The 27033-nt window shown below is 35.5% G+C and overlaps 1 protein-coding gene across 8 annotated transcripts in view; it reads left to right on the plus strand.

Annotated features, from left to right (window-relative positions):
* Kcnk2 (potassium two pore domain channel subfamily K member 2) overlaps positions 1-27033 on the plus strand; it is a 191740-nt gene that overhangs the window by 136925 nt on the left and 27782 nt on the right. For all 8 annotated transcript variants that reach the window (XM_040277180.2, XM_078022807.1, XM_078022805.1 and 5 more), the window contains 3 exons: positions 3757-3917; positions 6066-6252; positions 18640-18779. In XM_040277180.2, the coding sequence (XP_040133114.1) occupies positions 3757-3917; positions 6066-6252; positions 18640-18779 (488 nt within the window). The remainder of the gene's footprint in view (positions 1-3756; positions 3918-6065; positions 6253-18639; positions 18780-27033) is intronic.

Raw genomic sequence — 27033 nt, forward strand, 5'->3', positions numbered from 1 at the left:
AGCACATTTGCCTGGCATATGTGAGGCACTGGGTTTGATTCTCAGTACCACGTATGAATAAATAAAATAAAGGTCTATTGACAACTACAAAAAACATTTTTTAAAAAGGAGATTAATTGTATGTTCCTCCTCCCACTGGTCCATTGAAATGACCATTTTGTTGATAAGCAATTTGTTGCTGATCCTTGGATGTTCTCTAATAGTTATCTCTTTGACTTTTAAGAAATATTTGAAAGCATTTATCATCCCTTATTTTCACATTTGCTCTTTCTATAACTTTCCTGAAAACACACTTCATTTTCTAACCAGTCTCTTTAGAGGTTCTCCCTGCATTCTCTGCATTTTAAATGTTGGTGGTTTCCTTCGAGTTCCACTCTATACTGTCTCCTCAGTCTACATATTTTTTCTGTGTGTCTCACCTACCCCATAATCTATGTCTCCAGCTCAGCTCTCTGTTGGGTTTCAGACTCATATATCTATAATATGCACTGGATTTCTTTGGTTATTCCACTTGGCATATCAAAATCAACCTATTCCAAATCGTTATGTTCCTTGCTGTATTAGTCAGTGTGTAATGTTACCATTATGAAATACCTGACATAATTAACTAATAAGGAGAAAAGATTTTATTTTGGCTCCTAGTTTTGGAGATTCTGGTTCAAGATGGGGTAGACCCATTGCTCAGAGGGTGGGAAGTCACAAGGGCCTGGTGAGGAGTGTGTGGTAGAGCAAAATTGCTTACATCATGAGCCAGGGAGCCAAAGAGAGAGTGGAAGGGGTAGAGTCTCACAGTCTCCTTCAAGGAAGCCCTCCATATGCCCTTGTTATCTCACACCAGGTCCCACATCTGAAAGGTCCCATCACCTCCTAGTAGTAATACTCTGGGCACCAAGTCTATAACACTTAGATTTGGGGGGACTATTTCTCCTAACCACAGCACTTATCTTCCTTGATCTTGCCTTTGTTCTCCTCAAATCTGGTTATTTTTTAGTATACCTGAGGGCCCAGTCCTCATGGTACAAATTTCAGGCTTATCACACAGCCTCGGGTTGCCTTACTTTCTATATCTGCTGCCACTCTCCCACTGCTTTCCATGAAACTGAAATGCTTTTAGTTTCCCAAAGACGCTAGATACTCTTTTTTTTTTTTCCTCTTAAGATTTTTACATCTGTGGTTCTTCAGCCTTGTCATGAACCCTGCTTCTTTCTGCCTTCTAGGTGACTTCTACTCAAGTTTCAGATGGTTGCCATGGTTCAATCCTATGTGCAGCTTCTCATTCTCCTCAATCCATGTTCACCATGAGCATCCTGTAATTTCTGTAGTACGCGCCTATCACACATACATGTATCGGTCCCTGGCCTTTGTTCCTCACTGGATAATAAACTCTAAGAGATTAAATCTGCCTGCCTCATGGTTCCATCCCTAAGGTTTAACATACTGCCTAGAAAGTAGCAGATGATCAGTTAATGTTTTGAACACATGGGTAAGCAATTATACACATGGTGAAAGCCAATATTAGAAATCACCCTTATTTATGTACATTTGCCTACTGAATTATAAGGAAACCTAGAAAACAAACATCAGTCTAAAAGTTTAGGCACAGGAAATGATTTTCTGGGTTCTGCCTACCTCTTATAGCCATTTACTATGTTTTGGCTGCAGTTACTTAATATGAATTCACTTTGTGCAGCTTCTACACATTACTTCTGTTCTTTGCTCCAAAGCATCTGAGTATCTCTGATTCATTTTCCATGTTTTCATCATTTAAATAGTTGAAATCAGTTAGTCGGCTTCCTCCTATTCCTAATCTTCTTTTCTTCAGCAAAATACCCTCAATCCATTCAACCATTATATGTAAAAAGTTGCCTTCTGTTATACATATGATTTTACCAATGTCTTCTATACATAATGTCTCCCACAAGTGGACAGGATGTATTTTGTAACTTAATGGAGAACAACCACCACCTCCCACTGGGAAAAAGAAAAAAAGAAATGGGTTTGTGGGCAGTCAACCTGTAAAGTAGTTAAAATTCTATGGAACTGCTAATCTTAACTGTTAGAGAAGCTGTTTCCTGTCCACATCCAGGATAAAGCTGTGAATACAAGCTTTTCTAGGACAGTTATGTACAGACATCCCCAGAGTGGACCATTGGTCCTGAGACACAATAGAGCAGCTGTCAATGGGCAGCTGCCATCAAGAATTGGGAGGTGCTGCTTTTGGAAGTCAGGGAAGTACACACTGAACAGGAGATAATCAGTCTCCTCTGCCTGACCAAGACATCACTTCAGCTGCCTGAACCAGAACCTTCTGTATGCCACCAAATGAACCAAAGTGCTCACTGGGCTGGAAAATAAATTTCAGCTACAAACGTGAACCAATCTAGAGTTGTATTGTGCTTTCAAATGTAAAAATATGACTAGTAGTTATTTCTCAACAGCTTAACAAAGTCACCTACATAAACGTTTAGGACTTCACTCAAAGAATTGAGTTAATAACAAAACAAAACAAAACAAAAAAAATGGAAGTAATTAGTGTTTTCATGACAGGCTCCTGGAAAAAAAAAAGTCAAATTTCTTTTTCTTATGGTGCTGGGGATTGAACCCAGGACCTTGTGCTTGTGAGGCAAGCACTCTACCAGCTGAGCTATTTCCTCAGCCTCAAATCTCTTCATAAATAGGGATACTTAAAAATAAAATCCCTCCACAGACGAATTCATTAGCAATAAGCACTAAACTGAAGGGGAAGAAGGGAAATATGGAAATGATATGGGGAGAAAAATGTATGGGTTAAAATGACCAAATATTAGCCCACCCGAGCCCCACATATATACATACATTCTTATTCGACAAATAAAAATCCATACTGTTTTCAAATAAAAATGAAACAAATATGAACATTTACCATAATAAAACCACAAAGATAAATCTCAATAGATTCCAAAAAATAAAAATCATACATTCCATCATCTCTGACTACAATATTCAAAAAACTAGAAAGTAACAACAAAAAGCCAATCTAAAATTTTTACCCCTTTTTTGAGTAGAAGAAAACTAATAAATTCCCAGATTAATTTAATAGGAAGGGCAGTAAGAGGATTATCTATCAAGAGAAGCATGCTAAGCACTAAAAGTGGGTGTTCTCTGCCCCAGGTATGTGTGTGGACAGTGTTTCTGTGATTATAGAAAAGTGAAGTTGAATTGCTTGAATCACAACAAGCTGATATTCTTACACAAAACTGGGAATTCTTCAAATCTTCAGAACTTCAAAAAAGTTTAGAAAGTTTTTAGTTATGGCTTTGTGGCGTGCACTTGAATAAAAGATTTAAAAAGTGCTACTCAGCTTTAATCTAAATAATTTAAGCATATTTGAATGCTTGTAAATGAGGGCAATGTGCTCTTCTCAGTATGTTCTCAATGACAATGAAAACCTTAGAGTCAGCGGGACTGTCAGTGCTTGTGAGAGGGAGGCAAACTGGGTGAAAATGAGGACTTCATTGCATGTGTTAGCACCTCAGTTTTCATCATCTTATCAAAGTTCAATTGCAACATTAGCTCTACGCTGGATTTTATTGAAGTGTTTGCTTAGAACAGAGTATTGCATATTAATTATGTTAACATTTATATCATGCAAAAAGATTAACTTTGAAATTAATAAATGGTATATTATACGATTTGGGTATTTCTGTATCATCAGTCTTGAAGTCATATGTTTTAAATGACTCATTTATAAACAACTGAATATTTTCCTGTTTTAAGGATTTGGAAACATCTCACCACGCACAGAAGGCGGAAAAATATTCTGTATCATCTATGCCTTACTGGGAATTCCCCTCTTTGGGTTTCTGTTGGCTGGAGTTGGAGATCAGCTAGGGACCATATTTGGAAAAGGAATTGCCAAAGTGGAAGATACATTTATTGTGAGTACCATAGATTTTAAGCTACATGTATTTATTATTTCATTTTTTAAAATATTATACCTTTTCTGCCACCTCAGGTAGACAGAAAAACTTAATTATTAGAGTTTTCATACTAGATTATATGCATCTCTCTTAGCATATAACTCGCTATATTTTAATCAAATTAACACTTATTTGAGTGAATCAATTATTATATGAGAAAAACCCAAAACTACACACAGGGAAATACAAAGTAGTAATCCAACAATTCTAAGTTCAAATTCCAGATATACTGTCTCCTACCTATAAACTTTTAAATGATGTATTTTCCCCCTCACACTTCCATTTTCTTTTCAGTTTAATAATATGAGTAAAATTACCATAGGACAATACTCTCAGGATTGGCAGCAGGATAAATTAAACCTAACGTTGGTAGTAAATGACTGATAATAATTTGTTATTTAAACATTTGCCTTAGTATCTTTGTGTACTCTTTAGTACTTTGTGTACTCCAAACTTATGTAGCCCCTTTGGGAAGGGTGTAATAATAAGCAGTTACACAAAAAAAGTCATCATGTCACTTAATTCAGTAATGCCATTAATAAAAATCTATCTAAGGAATTCAGTAGAACCAAAGGTAGTACACATGAAAATGCTCATGGTTGCATGATATTCAGTAGAAAAAAATTTAATAAGACAAAATTCTTTTATCAATGTTGTAAGAAAAAAAATGATATACCTATGATTATAAGTTTTTTTTCTTTTTTTTGTGGTGCTGGGACTTGAACCCCAGCCTTGCACATGCTAAGGTAAGCACTCTACCACTGAGCCACACCCCCAGCCTATAAGCTTATGTTCTTGAACCAAATTATAGAGGACTATGATAAAGAATGGGATTGCAAATTACCTACTGGTAGTAACAAATACATTTTAATTATTATTCAGTTATGTTTTTCCTTTACACAAAAGTTCAACAAAATAATTACATGTAACTCTATTGGTGAAATAAAACCTTTAATTATTAGTCTTTACTTTAAATGACTAGTCCAAATTTAGCTTTATTTATGTTTCAGAATTAAGATCAAAGTTAGCTCAAATATTCTTACTATTAGAGTAGAATAAGACAGGTATTATATAGGTATTTAAAACATCCTGTATTTATATTAATCAAGTGGCATGAACTTGGTAATGCTGAATTGTTTATTCATCCAGTAAGTTTTTGACTTCCTGTCACATGCTGAGTAAAGTTTTCCATGTAGCATCTACGTCAATGCATTAAAGAAATAATCTACGCTCTCATAATGATGTTATTCCAGCTGTCGTGATTCAGCATTTGGTACCAACCACATTTGAAAAACTTTCTAAACCTGAATTTATTTAACCCTCACATATGAGAGGAACATGGTGGCTAGAGAGACTCCTGTGATCCCTTTCTATTATCTGATCTCATAGATCTTTATCTCTAAAACATTCTAGCACGCTAACATTCAGTGATTTTCCCATGGTACAGGAGATGATCTATAATTTTTACTGTACACAGGACATATACCTAGATGATATATGCACAACCTTCATTTAATACATTATAGTGTGCATTACACTTTCTTATTGGAGAGGAGGCAGAAAAACAGGTGTTCTGAGGACAGCTGTGTTTCAAGGTTGTTAAAGTCATGTGCTTGCCTACAGGTCCCATAGCTTTGTTGTACAGATTAAAACCATAGAACTGAGGACGGTACACCTGAATTAGTTTCATGATTAATGTTTACCAATACACTATTATAAATATGCAATTCTTGTTTCAATTTCCTCTTATTGTATATTTCTAGATTGTGTTTGGCCCATAATTAGTTGTATGCCTATAGAATAGATATATTTCAAAAGTAGTTCAGATTAAAAAAATGGAATATTCTCAGAGCTAATGTAACATACTTTTGAAAGTATTTAACCTGTAGTAAAACTACATAAGGGTAAATTAAAGTAGCATAATTTTTAGCATTTGTTGTTTTGAGTTGGTTATGTTTTACCCAATTTTCATAAGCAAAGACAATTGAAAACTAAGAATAGAAAGGGACAAAATAACATGATCAATTGCTGATTCACTGTGTATAGGTTAGCTTTGTAGGCATATCAATAATAAATCCATCAATATCTTTCTCTCTCTCTCTCTAGAAGTGGAATGTTAGTCAAACCAAGATTCGCATCATCTCCACCATCATATTTATACTGTTTGGCTGTGTCCTCTTTGTGGCTCTGCCTGCGATCATATTCAAGCACATAGAAGGCTGGAGTGCCCTGGATGCAATTTATTTTGTGGTTATCACCCTAACAACCATTGGATTTGGTGACTATGTGGCAGGTAGGTTATCCTGGCACTGCCATTGCTCTCCTAACCCACGTCCTCTAGTTAGATTTTTCACCTGGATTTGTAATGAAACACAATGACTGCATGAGTTCCTTGGGGCTGCCATACCAAAGTACCACAAGCAAAGTGGCTTTTAATAAGAGAAAGTTCTTCTCATGAAAACTGGAAATGGAGGTGTCAGCAGGGCCATGATCCCTGAGGCACTAGGCAGAATTCATCACTGCCTCCGCCTAGTGTCTGGTGAAGGCTGTCAGTCCTTGGGATCCTTGTCTTAGAACTGCATTCCTGCCATCTCTGCCTTTTCCTTTGTCTGGCCTTTTCCTTTGTCTCTGTCTCTGTGTCCAAACTCCCCTCTTCTTACAAGGACATCCATCACATTGAGTTAAGGGCACACTGTACTCCACTCTATCAACTTAACTAATGACATCTACAGATGTCATTATTTCCATGTTAGGACACCTTCTGGGGTCCTGGGAGTTGAGACTTCAACACATCTTTTTGAGGACACAGTTCAATTCATAATAATGGCAAAGACAAAAGTGACTCTGTTATACTGGAGGTAAACAGAAGGATGTGGTTGAACACATTTTTTTTTTTATTCTGTGAAAGAAATGTAAATTGCTGGTTGTGCAGAATTTCACATTTCTACCTTAATTCCAGAAACCACGCATCTGCCTCTTAATTTTTTTCCCCTAGCAGTATAGGAATTCAAGTTCAACTTATCTTTTGCCCTTTCTACTTATACCCTCTCTTGCCTTAGTTTTAAAATCAGATGCAAACTTTAGATGACATTTTTGGCTACTTAGAACTTCCTTTTCTATGTAGAATTTACTCATTTAATTGTCAGTTCTTAGGATGGTATTTTTGGTTTTACCTTAAGAAGATCATATAGTGTCTATATTTTTCTATTTACATTCTTTGATTTATCCTTTTATATGTATTTAAATCATTATTTTCTTTATCATTGCTTTTTTAGATTTTACTTTCTTGTTTTCAACTCTCATTTTCCTAATTACATTAACCAATAGTATTGTTACAGCTCCAACCTTAAGTAAATCATAATATTGGTTATGAAAATAACTGTGAAAATGGTTCCTCATGGATCATTTTGACCAGCTCCCCCAAATATAAACCATTCTTTTAAAAAAATCCTTTTTGAAGTATTAGAGAAACATGGTAAACATAGTAGGACTATGTTATTAAACATTCTAGAGTCAGCTCAACAGCAGAATTTAAATTTTAAGAGAGTTTTTTTCTTTCTGGCTATTTGCCCTCCTTTCTTGACCTGAATTTCTTATATAAATGTTTTCAGGAGAGAAAATATGTTCTGCAGTTCTATAAAATCTTAGGGAGGGCTGATAGTTCTCTGTTTCTCTTGATTTGTTAACTAGTATTTAACCTGGCAAACCCCTCCTTTGTGGGGAATGTGTAATGTCTTTGAAGACTGGGGATGCTTTCATAACCAAAGCTTTGCTTTTGGTCAGAAATACTATGTCTCTGTATATGATGGATGGGCTGGAAAGGAGAATTCTGCTGAAGAACTTTTAGTTTTATAATTAGTAAGAAGGAATTTCAGACATTTTAACTGCATATAAGAAGACAAGCTTATGTCCTAAAATACCCATTCTTCCTTTATCTCCTTGAAAATGTATAACTGGCCCAAGAAATAAATAGTAATGTTAATGTTGGAGAAAGTAAGACACAGTTGATAATGGAAAGTATACTTGAGGTTCATTAATCTCGGGATGTCTTATGATTTTATAAATAGAATTTATAAGGTCTTATGGCAATTGTGGAATATATAGGTATTATGTGGAAGTTTCTTATTTTTAGGTTAACAGACTCATATGGTGTATGTTATTTGAAACTACTGACAGACTGTGTCAACCCAGTATGTTTGGTCTGCGACTCTCTAAAAAAAAAAAAAAAAAAGAAAGAAAACCCTAAAAATTATAAATAAGAAAGTGTGGGTGGAATCTTAAAATAATATTGTATTTGTGACCACTATATAAACTGACTTGGAGGGGAAAACCAAATATTTTTACTTGATGGTTTTGTAGAAGATGAAGAAAATTTGTTTTTAGCTCACCTTAAGAGATCAACATTCTGGAATTGGCTGGATCATGTGGGTCTATTAGTGGTCACTCTCAACTGCTGGAGGAGAGGAGTTCAGTGAAAATAATCTTGTGTGTATTGGTGGGACCCTGAATTCCACATCATAGCACAGTGTCATAGAACAGGGTGGCAAAATGATAGTTGGTTGCAGTTAAGTATAATCTAGAAACAACACTATTGTTACCAGGATTTTATGATATTATAACCCTCATTAAGTAAATTGCTTTCATTTAATTTTTATTTTACAAAGGGAATAACTTAAAAATGGTAGAAATATATATTGCTAATTATTGCATAGTAATTTGATGACTAAAATGACAAATCCTGGGTAAGATAAATTAAAGAGGAGGCTGATGAACACCAGGTTTGTTAACTCATCTCTTTATCTATTTTTTTTTTTTGCGGGGACGGCTCTTTTGCTCTTTGTGAAACTATAGAACTCAGTTCCAGGTACTCCAGAAATCACAAGCCAGATTTGTGTGCCCAGGGACCAATTTTGGAAAGAGACAAGGGGGCTCCTGTGGCAAAGGCTGGGAGAATATTGTGCCCTGTATAAGAATCTTTGGAGAAACAGAAATTGGCTGGGTATGGTGGCACACACCTATAATCCCAGTGACTCTGGTAAGAGGACCTCAAGTTCAATGCCAGTCTCAGCAACTTAGCAAAGTCCTAGCAACTCAGCTACTCATTAAAACACTGTCTCTAAAATAAAAAACACAGCAAACAAAGACTAAAAAGGTTGGTGATGTGGCTCAGTGGTTAAATGCCCTTGAGTTTAATCCCTGATACCAAACAAAACAAAAACCCAGATATTGTAAGGTTTTTGAAAAGGAATTGCCTCATATAGTTCAGCAGAGGACACAAAATTAGCCTTTGATTCTGGGGGACCTAAATAGAAAAAGAAATTATCCATTGAATTGAGGCAAGTTCTCCAGCTGGGAAATATCAGGTTATTTACTTTTAAGAACCTTCCTTCTTGCAATTAGAGGTTTCGTAGACATTGTTCTCACTTAATTTTGAGATTCCCCTCACCCCCACCCTGCACTCCCTCGGGAATAACAAGAAGCATTAATCACACCTGAACCTTCTCATCTTTCTATTGGATTATAAATCTTAAAACAGAATCCTACCTTTCATTTTGTGTACTTACCACCTGGTGCCCTCAAAGCCTGCAAAACCTGCTCCAAATAGGATTAGGGTTCAGTTCCATTGCTATATTCAATTTCTCTGAAGACATCTTAAAGAACATATTTTTTCAAGTTGAGGTGTTTGTTGTTAAAGGGAAAGAATTAAATTTTGGAAAGTGATCTGTAAATGTTTAGGAGACAGGTTGCAATATATCCGTATTTCTGAACAAAGCAGTCATCCTTAGGAGCCTCTCAAGATTAGCAAGTGATGAAGAGATGTAGATCAGGGCTCTGAACTAGTATTCCTCCACAGAGAAGGAGCAAGAAAGTCTGTGCAGGTAGACTTTTGCCATGAGTAGAAAATAGGACAGTTCTGTTCTATGTATTTTTAAATCTCATTCCTTATGTTGTAATTTTTAATTTTTTTATGTGTCTCCATGTCCACACCAGACTATACTAAAGTGGAACACATTTCTAATTCTTAAATGCATATATATTTAGATTTGCTCATGTAATACTTTTCCCACTGCTGACGATGTTCAATCAAAAGCATTTAGAAACCACCAGGGCAGATGAAAAGGCTGTGTTCAGGGATCTCTATGTATCTGACTGAATATAGGAACCCAGCTGGGAGTACATTTTCTGCATAAAGAGATCTCCCAGCAGATTTTCAATTTTATATTTCCGTTTCTATTTCTGCAGGGGACATGTTATAGTGGCTCACAGATGACCTTAGTGATTGGTATCTAATTCTTCTTGATAGCCCTTTGTCCTCTCACCAGTGTTTTGGGGCTAAAAGGGACTTGGGAGGTCACAGGGTTTAAAATATATGAATAAACACATCCTCATTGCTAAGAGGAGTGAGTACCCTGTGGTTCCCTAAAACGTGAGATAAAAAATGATTTAACAAAATGTCCCTTGATTGATTTTTATGAGTGCCTGTGATTTACAGTCAAATTTCTAGTTGTAAAGCTAATCATATTTGAGAATTAATGTTGGTTTCTATGTTCTGTTTTTAATGTCGGTTGTTTTATTATTCATTTGTCCAGAAATCTGGGATGATACATTGTTAACCCATGTTTGCCTCAGGCTTGCCTTATAAACAGATCTGAATCAGCTTTTCTCCTTTAAGATCTAAGAAGTAATATTAATCATATAAGAAATGTGTGAAAAATTATCCTTGGTTTATTCAGGCTTGCTTTTACAACTTGCTCTCTTGTTCCATACATGACTGTAAAAAACATAATAACAATTAGTTGACAATAATAAAAAATTGAAGGAAAGCCAAATAATGACCTAGTTCAACACAATTTATAATTCCTTTTGAATCTGGTGTTTCCTTTAACGTAACAGCAGGCAGGATTAAAGGGGGTCATGCAAGCTAAGAAATATTTCCACAACTTTGTTTAGAATTTGCCCAATGAAGTCCTCAACCCCCCTGCCCACTGCCCAAACCATGTTAGTTCACAAGCAGTAATAGGAATGAGGAAAAAGCCAGATACAAATGTTCACTTCCATCAAGCAATGTCCTTTGCATTACCTAGTTTTCTAATAAAACCCCAAAATTTTAGCCAAAAGAAATTTGGGTATTCTAAGAAATCCTTATGGTTGATACTGTGAAAACACATTTTCCATTTGAACAAAAATTTTATTCAGCCATCCGAATACATTTTCTTGGAATTCTGACCAGTGAAATTTAGTTTATTTGGTTAAATGATGAGATTTTTCTTCATGGAAACATGTAGCTAATGAGTTCTTATTGGGTTAATCAGATTTCATGCTTAGTGCCTTGTGTTCCCTTTCTAGAAAACACAATTTGGGACTTCCCCAGTTAGAACTCTTCCTCCCTGACACACTCACCTTTACTACATTTTTATGATTTTTTTTCAGTTCCATGATCATTTGTCATCACTTTTTTTGACTTGGCAAAAGCATATTTGTATGTCTCATATTAAGAACTGAGTTTTTTTTTTTGGAATTGTATTTTAAAAAATCATTATTAGAAATGTAGTTTTTACTAACCAAACTATTGCTTTTCTGTAAAAACATGACTTATTCAATGGGAGCTTACTTAATTAAAGGGCATTTTATTGTGAAAACATGTAAATCTCTGTTTAAAATGCATGGCAGGTTTTTATTTTTCCCAGAATGGTTGTTCTTAGCAGAGAGCCACTAGAAAACAGTACCTGGTGTTGCCGAAGAGTTTTGCAACTGGTAGAGACTGGTTATTAACATGCTGTGATTATGCAGAGCACTGAGTAAAAATTTGCCAGGAATTCATCAGATAGCAAAAAAAGTACCTGATGAGGAGTGAGGTGTTTTGAAGAATAGTCACCACTACTACTGCCATCACCACAGGAGGGCTCAGAAGAATTGCTTTGATCAAAAAGAGGGTTTGTGTAATTGCCAGGGAGATGTGTTATATTCTGCATTCATTCATTCATTCAGACATATAGTGATCACATACTGTATGTCAAATACAGCTCTCAGCACAGTGTGATGATTGCTCTGGTTCCTCTTCTTATGGAACAGATAAATGAAATCCAGGAGAAACAATTAAATGAGGAGCCTTCTCTTTCTGCTTTGTAATACAGGAGAATTCTGGGAGGGTCTGGTCATTTTTCTCTCAGGCAGTAACGGGAGAATTGATATCTTTCTGCATAATTAATGGAATTAGATCCAAACAGTTTAGAAAGCCTCGTGACTGTGGACAAACCACAGAGCTAGTAATTTTTGATTCCAGGATTGAGATATAGAGTCATTGCAGAAACAAGGAGGAAAAAATGTGAGGAGGAAAATAGTGATTGATAGTTATGGCTTCTTCAAACAAGAAGTAAATTATACAAAGGTGAGTAAAAAAAAAAAGACTCCAAATTACTCTATATTGAGATTTAAAGGTATTTCTAGGGGTTAACAATTGCATTAATCTTATATACCATAGATTTTCATCTTTGCAAAGGATGAATAAGAAAATGTCTTAACCTCTTTTTGTGATCAGGAGACTGCTGTTTTTCTAATAGCAATTTTCCTAATTTTAGATGAAGAACATAGAAGAAAATGTGCCACTGTTTGAATGCTGAAATTTAAAATTCCAACATACAGGTTCAAATGGTAGACGTGTTTGGTTACCATATCACCTTATATTCTTCTGACTCTTGATATATGAAAAATTTGGTTTAGTAAGTGAGCTATTGTTTAGTACTGAAGCCATATGTCCATTTGTAGAAAAGAACATAGGTTTTACAGTGTCATTGAAAGATACTTCAGTTCTTGAAGCAATTCAGAGACACTTTATTCAGTTACTTTAACAAAATACACTACAAGAGAAATAATGTCCCACACTATATTAAAGCAAGATAGCTTTAATTAATAAAAATAAAATCAAACAAAAATTCGAAATCAGTATTCAGTATATAAACTAAAATACTGGTAGACAAACGTAAAGGGATGACTACCATGAATATGGGTTGGATGAGTGAACCCTAAAGTTCCAAATGTAAAAGCCTGGTCTCCAGGTACTGGGGAATGAGGCTTTGTGTGAGGTTTCTAGGTCATTAGGAGTGTGCCTTCAAAAGAATAATAGGACCCAGTCTCATCTGTCTTGCTTCCTGGCTCATGACGTGAGAGTTTGCTCTGACACATTCTCCCTGACATTGCTTTCTGGCACCTTCAACAGAGATCCAAAACAATGAGGCCATCTGATCTTGGTCTGGAACCTCCAGAACATTTGAACTAAATACACCTTTTCTCTTTATAAATTAATTGCTTCAGATATTTTGCTTTAGTAACATAAAGCTAACATACCCATTTTTCTTTAGGATGAAGTTATATGTCCATGTATGTATTCTATAATTCATATGCATTTTAGAAAACCAGAGGAAGCATTTAGGATAGTCCAGAAGGACTAGATTATTGTCTAAAACTAGGATGTATATTTTTTAAATAAATATATTGTGACTCAAAAAAATCACAATAAAGAAAATTAAATATGAGGGAAAGGGCATTGCATATTAAAGTTCTTTACAGACCAACTGTTGGAAATTGTTGAAGTAAACACAGGAAAAGGTAAGGAAGCTTCTGGTAAAATAGTGCTTGTCCGCAGACTCACAGGGCTTTCAGGTAAGAACCCTAAGAAGAAGAGTTTGGACTTTTTGTGTTTCTAGCCTGAGCTAAATATCTGCTATGCAATATGGGTAAAACGGGCTGGTGGATATTATAGTTTGGATATTAGTCTCCTCCAAAACTCAGATTGAAATTTAATTGCCACTGTAGTTGTATTAAGAGGTGGGACCTTTGAGAGGTCATTGGGCCATGAGGTCTTTACCCTTTTTGATTGAATAGACACTGTCATAAAAGGAAGAGTATGGGCCCCTCTTGCTGTCTCCCTTAACCTTATGTCTTCTGCCATAAGATGAGGCAGGACAAAAGCCATCACCAGATACCTGTGCTTTGATATTAGACTTTCCAGCTTCCAGACCTCTGAGAGATAAATTACTAGTTTTCAGTATACTGTTAGAGCAGCATAAATGGACTAAGCAGTGAACAAAGGATAAGAAGGATAATGCCTGAGATTCTAGGTGGCATAGACAACTGGGTCCAATTAAAATAGTGGGTTTTTTTTGGAGCTGGGAAGGCCTGGGTTTGCTCCTTTGCATACTTTCCTGTGTGACCTGCCACATTAATTACTCAACTGAGACTGTGACGTCTCTATTTTAAAGTAATCATTAAAGTAGGATTTGGGGGGATCAGTGTAGACCGGGGTTTCACTCTTGAGTTCTGAACAGATTGAGTGAGCTTAATTCAGTCATCAGCTTTAGTACTGAAAAGGCATTGGAAATAAGGCTTATTAATGGTCCTGTTCTAGGTCCATAAAAAAATGTGAGTCGTGGGAATACAATTCATCTCAGTATCTATGGAATTGTTTTATTTGTGCAGATGACTGGTAAGCCTTAGTTTTCACTCCTCTCTCCCAATCAGATTTTGAACATCCTGTAAATCAGCTGAACTGAGCATATTGACTGGGTTATACAGGACTATGAGGGCTAGAATGAGGAAAAACTTCCCTAGGAGGTACCTGCCCATGACCTCTTGGGCTATTCTGACCCTTAGTCAGTGACTCTTTGGGACCAGGTAGGAAAGGGCTGTCTTAATGCTGGGTAGGGGGATTGTTCACAGCAAAAGTTTAGGAACCTACTTTATGGAGTTATCGGTTCCTAGCAATAATGCCAGCATGTACCCTTCCTATATATTTACTAGTTTGATCTGTTAGATTGAATTAGGTTCTGGCTGAGTTCCTTTTGTAAGCATCAGAGAAAGAGGACACCATCTAAAAAAGGCTACTACATACCATGTGACTCAGAAAGATTAGTCTTACTTTATCTACTTGGGAAACATTTGTAAGATTTCTGAAACCTTTCAACTTTCACCCCTCTTTGCTATTTTTATCACCATCTGTATGTTCTAATGATCAGCTAGAAAGCTCTTAAAATGGAAAAGAAAAAAACTTGTGTGTATATTTTCTGTGACAATCAAGGGGTGTGTGTGTGGGGGGGGAACTGTGATGTAACTACTGCTGTTAGGTTGGTGGGGAACCCCAGAGGTGAGAGCTGCTCAAAGCATCCTGCAGCCTGAATCTCAGAAAGACAAAAGAGCAAAACCAGAGTGGTGGAGATAGTGGTGGGGAAGGATAGAGAAATTACTCTAGATTCATAATAAACAAAGGACACATGTATAGGTCTTCTGAATGTAGCTAGGAAATTAATGATTGTAAAGTCAATAAATTTTTTAGCAATTTCTAATTTAAAAATATAATAACTCTTTTTAGAAACTTATCCTAACATTGCAGATATGCTAATCTTGGTAAGAGTCCTGAATCAAGTGAATTGATTAATGTAGAAATTCATTTATAAGTCTTAGATATCAGAAAGTGAGATTTGTATAAAGTGAGATTTGTATGTATAAGTATATACATACTTATATATGTATTCAATTTATATATATATATATATATATATATATATATATTCTTTTTTCCTAGATCATCTGACTGCCAGTTATTTCAAGAGTGGCAATTAAGAAAAGAAAAACAATTTTTTCCCAAGGTTTAGAATCCACTAAAATTTGTGGGTAGAACATTTTACCCAAATATAGGCCTTTTAGTGATTAAGTGAATTTACTCTTTTCAAACTGTAACATCCTGTTTATAAGAAAGAAGACGTATAAAAAGTCATCTTGATCATGAACTAGCTCTCCTAAAATCCACATCTTGGTGAACTTATGTGTTGATTCACAAGTATTTGGATGGAGATTTTCTGGTTTTTGAAAGAGAAAGTACTTGGAAAAAATGTCATTTTGGTTTCATTGAAATGGAAACATTTGAAAAATGGAATTTGCTGGTGAGCCTATCATATAACAGGTTTCCACACACATTTCTTAAATCAGTTCTGTGAATTTGTGGAGCTGTATCCTCCATGGGCCAAGTCTTAAACATCCTGAAATTCATTTAGCTACCCTAATCCTTCCCATAAATGATTTTTAAAAATAAAGTTCTGCCCAAGGTAAAAATTTTAACTCTAGTTTGAAGGCAATATTGTCCCTTTTAAAAACTGTATTCCTAAAATTAGTGTGTGTCCCAAAAGAAAGGTGAACCTCTGTCTATATACATGATTTGGCTAATAGAAAAATGCCCCCCACCGACTTTTAATGCTTGTATTTGAAAGCGTCACTGTGGGCAACTATAGTTAATGTAATGTAAGTAACACTTGGAATATTTGTGCTTAATATATAGTAGCTATTTATCAGCTGTTCTTTTGAATGGGTGAGTTGAATTTTCATGAATTGAGTAAATTCATGACCACTGTTTACACATCCCTAGATTCTATGCTGTTGATCCAAAAGTGCTCATTCCTTATTCTTTGTTTTAGTCACTGTCCTGTCCTCTATTAAGTTACTGCATTATCTCCCCTGTGATGGTCTTTGATCATCAGAGAGCTCTGCCTTTCAATTGTCACACCAAATAATTGGTCATTGGTTCCAATGCTGCTTCTAAACTGACTCCTCTTCCCATACCTGCCCTAAATCTGACAACAATTTTCAGCTAGATCATAACAAAAGTTTCTCTTGGAGCTTTGCTGTCAATCCTTCCTTCTCTGTCACTAAGATCTCTCTGCTCAGAGAGTCAAACACGAATACAGGATCAAGCTCTCTACAACCTTTTATTTACTTGCCATTGTGTTAGGATCAAGTCTTTACAATCTGACATGACCTACTTTGCTAAATTCCAGGGTTCTCCCTTCTACTCCCTGTTCTCCACTCATTTCGAGTTTTATCAACTACAAAAATCCTCTGACTATACCATATGTTTTCAAACTGAAATTGTTTTTGTCAGCTTTTTCATCATTGTGACCAAGAGACCTGAAAAGAATTTTAGAGGAGAAAAAGGTTATTGGGGGCTCATGATTTCAGAGGTCTCAATTCATTGACAGGTAACTCCATTGCTCTGGACCAGAGACAGAACATCATAGAAGAAATGTGTTTGTGGAGGAGGAAATCAACTCAGGATATGGCAGTTAGAGAGAGAGAGAGAGAGAGAGAGAGAGAGAGAGAGAGAGAGAGAGAGAGAGAGAGAGAGAGAGAAGGAGTTCACCAGAGCATGCACTCAGGGTACCAAGGACAAAATATAAACCACAAAGGCACACCCCCACTGACCTACCTCCTCCAATCACACCCTACCTCCTACAGTTTCTGCCTAGTTAATTCCTATAAGGGGATTAATTTATTGATTGGGTTACAACTCTCATCACTAAACGTTTTGCTTCTAAACCTTCTTTCATTGTCCCCCACATGAGCTTTTGGGAGAATACCTCATATCTAAACCATAGCAGGAATATTCCATGTTTTGGTATTCATTACTTAAGACTCAATTTCTCTCCCTCTCCCTCTTCCAGAAGTACAGTTCGTTTCTCCAATGTCCTCTCATAGTACTTTTTAATTCTTTTTTTTTTTTTTGCCACTACTTGATGTATTCCATTGTGGTTTTCCACGTGAGGCTTTCTTAGGCTAAATTCTGATTTTCTAAAGACAGGGACTTAATTTTTCACTAGTGAAAATAAGCAAGGATTTTAGTATTAGGAATTTAATATGTATTACTTTTAATGTGTTGAATAAAGAATGAATACTTGAGTTTTTCAGGATGAACCCAAGTACTATATACAACTATAAAGCTCTAATAAAAACATATATGTATATATAAATATATATGTGTTTGTATGTATGTGTGTGTGTGTATATATAACTTAGGAAAATAAAGGAAAAATTTTGAGTGTACCTAAAATGTCCCTCTAAAATAAAAAGATTGTGTTGAAATGTATACAGATTTTCATATGTGCAGTTTTTGTACCAAATAAATGGAGAAGTTTCTCAAGGGTAAGAGTAAAAGAAAAGACCTCCTTTGCCAAAATCTTCCTTGAGAACTAGGGATTTAAATTTATGAAAAATATGGGAATTCCTTTGAAAAGTTAGAGAATAATGAATGGCAGTATTACCTGAAAATTGCTGTTTGTTCTCAATCCATCTATGAAGGTGTTATTTCTGGCACTGGTTATCAATCCAATTGATTGTAATAATGACTTTAAAATAAGAACCATCACTGGAGTTGCTCACTTTCTATTCAGTTTGGTCATAAATCAATTGGGTAGCATGTACTTATTGGCAATAAGGTAAAAATATATAGTAGTTGCATTCCCAGAAAAAGTATATGCTCTATTTTCTACTTGTTACAATAGAAATGGAAAGAGACATTAGTATACACATGCAATAATTAAGTGCTGGATTAGTTAAGACTGATTACAATAAATAACATGAAAAAGAAACTTGGAACAAAGAAAAATCATTATGACTCAGAAAGTAATGAAAGGTCTCACTAAGAAGTACTTATGTCACCTGATCTCGAAAGACATAAGGATGAACATGAGTGAAAATGAGAGTTCAATGTGAAGAAAAAATATGGATCAATTTGATAACAATATTAGATTTCTATGTCATGTAAGCCATGGGTCAGTTGATAATTTTAGCAAATATCTGGATTGTTTACTTTTAGGGATATGAAGTTATTTTGTTCTACTTTGTTTTTCTCTTACAGGCGGATCAGATATTGAGTATCTAGACTTCTACAAGCCTGTTGTGTGGTTTTGGATACTTGTAGGGCTTGCTTACTTTGCTGCTGTCCTGAGTATGATTGGAGATTGGCTCCGAGTGATATCTAAAAAGACAAAAGAAGAGGTGAGAATGAAGAAGTGTGGAAAACACTTCTATTTGGTTTATTCAGTAAAGGTTAATTCTTAAAATATGTACATTTTAAATATTTAAGCATTATTTAAAATTTTTAATATTTGCATTTGGTGTTAATTTGATGTATGAGGCAAAGGAAAAATATATCGGAGTTATAATTCATCACTTAAAATATTTACTAAACATCTTTTATGTGCCAGATGCTAAGATCTGAGGTTAATTTGTAATGGAAAAAGATGTAATGGAAATATTTTCTTAATTTTTTTTGCTTTCTTTTTTTCCTCAAGGGTACAAAGTGAATTTTATTCTTTTAAGAAAAATATTTACTTAAAGATATCTGTAGTATGAAATAGTAAATGTTTTATATAATGCTGACAGTTTTTGCTCTATTCAGTTACTTCATGTTTCTTATGACTTTATAAATGTGCACATGAGCACATATGTCCACACACATATTTATTCCAAAGCCGTATGCATTATGGTCATTTCCTCTGTGTACATATTTCAACTCTCCAGAAAAATGCCTATTTGTTTATCTTATATACATATAGAAATGGACATTATAATTTTATTAAGATAAAATTTTTAAAAAATTAAAATTGAAATACTGGTTTTGAAATGTTATTCCTTAGAAATTAAATTTTGATTTTTGTGTGTGTATGTGTATGTGGTATTGAAGGTCTAATCCAGAACCTGTAAGCACTAACATGAGCTTTATCCCTAGCACTTTTTAATTTTGTTTTGAGACAGGGTCTTGTTAAGTTGCTGAGGCTGGCCTCAAACTTGTGATATTTCTGTCCTAGGATCATAGGTGTGTGCCATCACACCTGGTTTAAGTTTCTTGTTTACATGTCTATAGGTTCTATAAGTTGAAGTATGAATGAGTAGTTTTTTTTAATGAATTCTGTAATTTTTACTTTGAGGTCTTAGTCAACTTTGAGAGAATAACAAATCTGTAACATGAGCGCCTCTACTACTCATTGTCTTCCTTTAATTTTCTTCTCCATTTCATTATCTGCTATTCGAAGACTGCAAGACACCAGGATCAAATTTTTGCCCCACGCACAGGTTCTTTAAACATACCCGCCCCAAATGAAATTAGATAATTAATAATGAAATTAATTTCTCTCTATAAAAGTTTTCTTCCAAATTTTAAATTTGCACAAGTTTTAAATAAATACCAAGATACCTATAGTTACTGGCAAGAGTTTAATTTATCCAATGCTTTCTTTCATATTTCCCAGCTAGCAAATCACTAACTTAGTCTCTATGTATTAACCCGTATATTAATTGTACCATAAAATCAAAATTGTTTTATTTAAACAAATCAGCAAGACAGTATGCTTGATATGCTAGCTTAAATAGTGTGAAAAGTCTTCTTTTGAACGGACCTGAGTATGGATTCCCCTTAGTCAGGTTCAGTGTGTGTGTGTGTGTGTGTGAGAGAGAGAGAGAGAGAGAGAGGAAGGGGGGTATTCTAACTTCATGGGCACATTTAAGGATCTTGATATGCTAAGGAATAAAAGGAACTTGTAGCTAGAATATGTTTTGGGTAACAGTGGAAATGAGAGCTGCTCAAACATCCAGCCATAAAAAAGTGACTTTCAAAGGAATTTAAACACACACACAAATTTATCCCTAAGTAAAATAGCTTTTACCAGAACAAATGCAATATAGTTTGATAATTAGGAAAAATATTATTTGGTGATACATACATATGTGTAGGATAAATATATTCTGTGTTACGTACATATCCACTAACACTGTGGATCAAAGTCATAAAGTGTGAAAACCACTGAGGCACATATAATATGGGGGGACAGCATTAAGTCTTGATCAAATTGGTATAGAATATTTGATTGAAGTTTTTAAATCTGCATCAGTAAGAAACAGTGTTTTTTTGTGATAGGACAAGCTGGTAAAAAATATTAGCACACTTTTCCAGAGTAATGAAATCACCATCTGTAATAGTCTTGGGCTGTTACAACAAAGTACCATGGACTGGGGGCATGAACACACATTTATTTTCTCAGTTCTGAATACTGTGAAACTGGCAGGGTTGGTTCTCACGAGGGCTCACTCCTTGGCTTGCAGATGGCACCTTTTTACTGTGTCCTCACATGGCCTTTCCTCTGTGCCCATTTGTGGAGAGCAAGCCCTGTGTCTCTTCCTCTTATAAGACACCAGTTTTATTGGATCAGGGGCCCAGTCTTATGGCCTCATTTAACCACCTTCTTAAAATTGCTCTCTCCAAATTCAGTCACATTGGGGGTTGTGGCTTCAACATATAAATTGTGAGAGGACATAATTCAGGCCAAGACACTGTTCTTTCAAAGAAGTTTATATTTCTGCATAACTGGTTTAGTATATATGAAAAGCAAGGTCATGTGCCCACTTTTGAAGGATCACCATGACTTTCAGCTGAAGTATGAGTGTGTTTTCATGCCAATTAAACATGGAGAAGAAGGAAACTTCTTTTTTTTTTGTCTTACCACAAATCTTTTGGCATCTACCTAGTGTTTTGAGTAACATGTACTTTCTGGTAATTGCATCTGTAGAAAGCTCTCATGAGTAAAGGGCATGACCAAAAGTTTATGTGAACCCTCTGAAGCTGCAGCTGCTCTGGATGACTGAGACAGTTGAAATAGAATTTTCAATTCGAGCAGATGTGTATTTTCTGATTTATAGTGCAATTTAGGGAAATGCAGAATGGGGCCACAAATTCAACAGAGTGTGAAAAAAGAAAGGGAAAGACGATTTATAATTTATCCGAAGATTATTTGGGACAAGAATTTTATAGATGAAATACTACTCAGATTTTTATAGCAATGGATAAAAATATTATTCAATAATTTTGACTTTGAAATAACCCAATCAAAGGTATAATTAAATTAAAACCAACTAAATGTACCTAATTGTCATCTTTACATGGATGAACTGGTGCCTCGTGACTGTTCAGTATGTATTCCTTATTTTTTGTGCCTCAACCATTCGAGATATTCCATCCTTTAAAATTTTTCATAATTTTCAGAAGTAATAGGTTATTTCTTTTTGGCATGGGGCATCAAACCTAGGGCCTCACACATGCAAAGCATGGCCTCTACCACTGAGCTGCAACCCCAGCCCAGCAAGACTATTTCTAGTTCTCAGTTTTTAGAAATAAAAATGCTAAAAAATTTAATAACTGAGGATCCTCTACACACACAGAGAGAGAGAGAGAGAGAGAGAGAGAGAGAGAGAGAGAGAGAGAGAGAGAGAGAACACAAATGTAACTAGTACAGAATATAAAAAAGAATCAGATTCCCAAGTGATATTACTAAGACACATACATTCCCTGAATGAAAAGATTCAGGCTAATGAAAAAAAATCCCAGTCTTATGCCATTTTTTTTCAGAAAGAAATCTGTTTTAACCATGTTAGTAAAATATGCTCATACAGAGCTGATCATATGGGGCCTTATTTCATTTTTAAACGAAACATGCTATTTTCAATGAAGAATAACAAACTCAATAACTTTTCCCTGGAGACATGCATTTCTGAAAAGTGTTTGTCTCCTTATGTTTAAAGCTCTAATGGGAAGTAGGAATATGTTTAACAGTAAAGATTAATGTAACTAGCTATCTTTTCTATAAGCCTATGTACTGTCCTCTGAGGAAATGATGGTTCCATGTAGAAGATCAAGATTATTTAGGTATTCTGCATAACACACTATCACTGCTTCCTGAGGCAGGTGTAATGAAAATAAGATGGGGTTGTGGCTCAGCGGTAGAGCATTTGCCTGGCATGTGGAAGACCCTGGGTTTGATCCTGAGCACCACATAAAAATAAACAAAGATACTGTGTTCATGTATAACTAAAAAATATTTTTAAAAAAGATGTGACCACAAAACGGAGGTGATACCTCCACTTGTTTAAGAAGCAAGCAGGGGAGAGTGTGTCCTCGTTACACGGAGGCCTTGCTCAAGTTACTTGTGGTTTACATTTCTTGTGGTTGAGAACTGTGATGTGGATGTACTGCCCAGATCCATTTCCATGCACCACAGTGTTTGGTATGTTCCTGTGTCCCTACGAGATAAACAGCAGCACAGCCCCTACCACAGCTTGCCAGGCCTGTCAGGCTGTCTGGCAAAAGAGCCAGCCACAGTGAATGTAGCACCAAGCAACACTTCTTTATTATATTATTTCTTTAGTATGGAGATGTATATGCAACCAGAGACACTCACTCTAAAGAGTTGGCTTTATATCAAAGTAAGGAAAAAGCACTTTTCTGGAGAATTCTAATGCAAAGAAACCTTGAAAAACTATTCCTGCTCTGACCCCATTATGCTGAAGGGAGCTGGGAATGTAGAGAGGCATAGTTTTCTTCTGTTGGTTACCTGAAGACAGTAGCATTGGTCTTCCCTGAACTTCACTCATCATGACAGTGACCCTTTCAGTGAAAGAGCTGCTCTTTATCTTGGCCAGAAATTAGCAATTGGAGAACAGTCGCAGTCTGAGCCTGGAAATTTTGCAATAGAATATGTGTGATTATCATTTCTTATAGGAGATGTACTTTAAATATGAAAGATTTTATATCCCATTTTGAAATAGCTTAAAACCTTAGAGAACTCTTAGAGGATTTTAAGTAAGCAGAACAGATACTCTTGGCAGCAGTGAGAAATAAAGGTTACAAGGAAACAGAGCTGGATGCAGAGAACTCAGTTGGGAGAGATTATTTCAGGAATCCAGGTAATAGAGAACAGAGTCTGTGGTGGCAGTGAGAGAGGGGTAGAAGTATGGGTTTTAAAAAGATTTAGTGACCCAAGGAATAGAATTTGGTAACTTATTAGCTTTCAGCAGAAATCGAGAGAAGATGACACAATTCTAACATTGGGAAGGATTATCCAACACAGGAAAGAATACAGGAAAACAAAATTTTGAGTAGATGGGAGGAATAAGATCGTTTCATTGTAGACACAACTTTGATTGACTGATATGTTTTTGACATCCAGGTGATTAATTCAAGTCTAGAAAATTGACAGTTTGGGAATTTGGGTCTTCACTACATAAATGGTAATGGAAGCTGTGAATATAGATGAATTCACCTCATAAAGATTTTTAAAATAAGTCGACAACAGATCTAAAAATGGCCTCCAAAATAACACCTTCAGTGATGTGGAGACACCAAAGGACTGTTTAGCAAATTATGTGACTAAATTGATCCATAGTAGGATCTGTTGAAAAGGCAAGGAAGGTGAGGTTTTGAAGAGAGGGTAGTGAAAGTGATCAGATGTGTTAATGATAGTGGTGAACATATGAACAAAGTAGCTAGAATTCCTTCCGCAGCTGTGCTCCAGGGCTGCCACTCCTGTATAAAACAGTGCAAATATCATGCTGTAGAATTTGTACAATGCAATGTGTATATGGTAGTTCTTAGGTACATCGAGCCTAATTCCAAGGGGCAACATTCACAGTGCTTTTATGGAAATGGAGCCTGTGCAGCCCAACTAAGAGAAACTTGTTCTTGTGCATGCATACATGGTGAATATGGATGTCTGTGGGGTGGGAGTGAGCTATGATGATGGTGGGACCTGCCAGCAAGGGGCAGACCTGGAGCCTGGAGAGGAGGTAGGGATTAGAATTGTATAATATCTCATTCATTTCTAAATTATTTATTCATTCTTTGAAAAATACCAATAAAGTGCTTAGATTTGATGAAGCAGTACTGGGTGCTGGGAGATACTCTGCCTGTGGGGGTTTGAGGTCAGTCTGTCTATTGGTTAAGACTCCACAGGTGTTATGTTTCCTTCCTGATCTGCATTCATTTTGATTTTTTCTTCCTTTAGGATAGGAATTGGAGTTGGAATAAGAAGGTGCTTAGCCTGTGACTTAGAGATCATTTCTTAAAATAGCCTGCTTTTGCTTTTTTCTATACTATTTCTTCTTCTTTCCAGCCATGTACTCCCCTTCCTCCCATCCACCTTTCTTCCTTTTGTCTTAAGACTATGTGTCAGACTTTCAGGTAATGTCTTTGATTTGTAACATATGACAAGGAAGTGCAAAATACTGATTAGTACAATTTTTTTTTCTTGGTGGTGGTATTTTTCTTATTATAGTCCTAAAGTAGTTAAAATCACCATTTTAAGTTGGACTATGGGCATAGAATACAGTGATCGTCAAACTTCTCAGATTTACATTTAATGCATATAACTCTGCTTCAGCCAAAGGGTGAGAAAAATAAAGTAAAGGATATTAAAATGAAGGCACATAAAAAGACCCTTTTCTCCTATCTGTCAATAGGAGTATCTCTCACTGTGCTGTGGGGAAAAGATAGAGAAGTCACACTTTTATAGATTACTTCCATCTGCTGGTCAACATTTGGCTCTGCCTAGTTGTGCCAAGGAGAAAGTGGCTTCTTTTTCCAATCCTAGTCTGAGCTTATCAGGTTATTATTTATTTAGTAAATAAGCCATTGGGAAGAAGAATAAAAATAAAAGAACAAATAACAATATAAGACTTAAATTATTCTTTAAAGCAACAGTAATTGCCAGGAGTCAGTACATATCTAATTTAGATTCTAGGTCAATTTTCTGGTCAGTCATTTCTGCAGAACCAAGACTCCAAATTATGTCTCTGTGTAGTTTTGGTATTTATGTTGCATTTCATGAACCTTTTTGGGTTTAGTATTAGGGACATTTTTACAAATCAAAATATATGTTGAAAATAAAATAGGATTTGAAAGACCTTTCTTAGAGAATACACTTTAAGTAATTTATCTTTTAATACTAAATGAGGTCATGATTAAAGTAAACAGCTATCAAATGACGATGGCTAATATGGAAGCCACCAAAGGGTGTAGTATCTTGCTTATGCTTGTACAACTTCTGCAATGGAGGAGTCGGTCAGCAACCCAGAAGACTTTTGGCCCTACTTTTTTCACCCCTTTGCCGTGCTGCCTCCCAGGTGTTCAAGGTGTTGGTTATATGTTGTTGTTAAGCCCCTCCTCTTCCTCCTCCTCTACCTCCTTTTTGTGGATAATAGTAACTCATTAAGAACAAGTGTCCAAATTTGACCTATTTATCACTGTGTAACTACAGAGAAGGGCATTAAAAATTTAATGTGGTCACTAATTACGTATGGATCAAGGCCATGTTGAAATCTGTTCTGACATTCTTTTAAGGGGATGGATATGATTTGCATTATTTCTGAAAAGTGCTATGAGCTTTGGGTCCCAGAGAGCTGAGATTTAATTCTAACTCAACTATTTCCTGGCTCTGCAGACCTCACAATATATGATAATACCAGATTCCTCTGAGTCTCCATTTTCTTATAAAATAAAAGTAAAGGTACCTCCTTTATGGAACATGAAGATGCTGTGGTTAGAGTGTGTGATGAAGCTACATGGTAGTATTAAATGCTTATTGTTTTTCACCTGCATCTCTCAAGAACTTGGTATTAAATTGTTATCTCAAACACAAAATTCTGTAAAGTTCTAAGACTATCTTTTATATATTATCATATATTGCTCTAAAGAAAGCATAAGATACTGTAATTACTTCTATGTTTAAAATTTTTATCTGATTGAAATAAGTGAGCATACAACAAATAAATAAGAAAACCTCGAGAGTACATGTATTTCTAAAATTTAATAAAAAAAACACTGCGTAAGAGCACAGGGAAAAATGAGTGTAGAAATTTCAAATATGTTAGATGTTCTATGGATTTGAAAACTAGTTTCTACCTGAAATGTTCCTTAAATTAACCCAGAATACTATTGTCTTAATTATTTTCTTGAATCACACCCACAGATTTTCTGGTGTTCATCTGTTCCAAACGAAGTAGAATTCACATGAATTTACCCCTTTTTTGATCTAAGTAAAATTAGCTCAGTTGCTACCTTAAGAACATAAAAAACAGCTGGATGCAATAGTTTATGCCTGTAATCCCAGCAGCTCAGGATGCTGAGACAGGAGGATCTTGAGTTCAAAGCCAGCCTCAGCAAAAGTGAGGTGCTAAGCAATTCAGACAGACTGTCTCTAAATAAAATACAAAATAGGGTCGGGGTTGTGGCTCAGTGGTCGAAGCCCCTGATTTCAGTCCCCAAAAAACACATAAAAAAACATGTAGGAAGGTTCCTTTTTGTTTTTATAAGATTTTAGTTTGAACCTCACTATTTATAAATCATGCCTTCTTTTTGTTTCAAGTATTTCATGGAACGCCATCTGGTAATAGAAATTCAGAGTAATTTTTTCTATTCATTTGTACA

This window comes from Ictidomys tridecemlineatus, chromosome 10 (assembly GCF_052094955.1).
Source record: "Ictidomys tridecemlineatus isolate mIctTri1 chromosome 10, mIctTri1.hap1, whole genome shotgun sequence".
NCBI lineage: Eukaryota > Metazoa > Chordata > Mammalia > Rodentia > Sciuridae > Ictidomys > Ictidomys tridecemlineatus.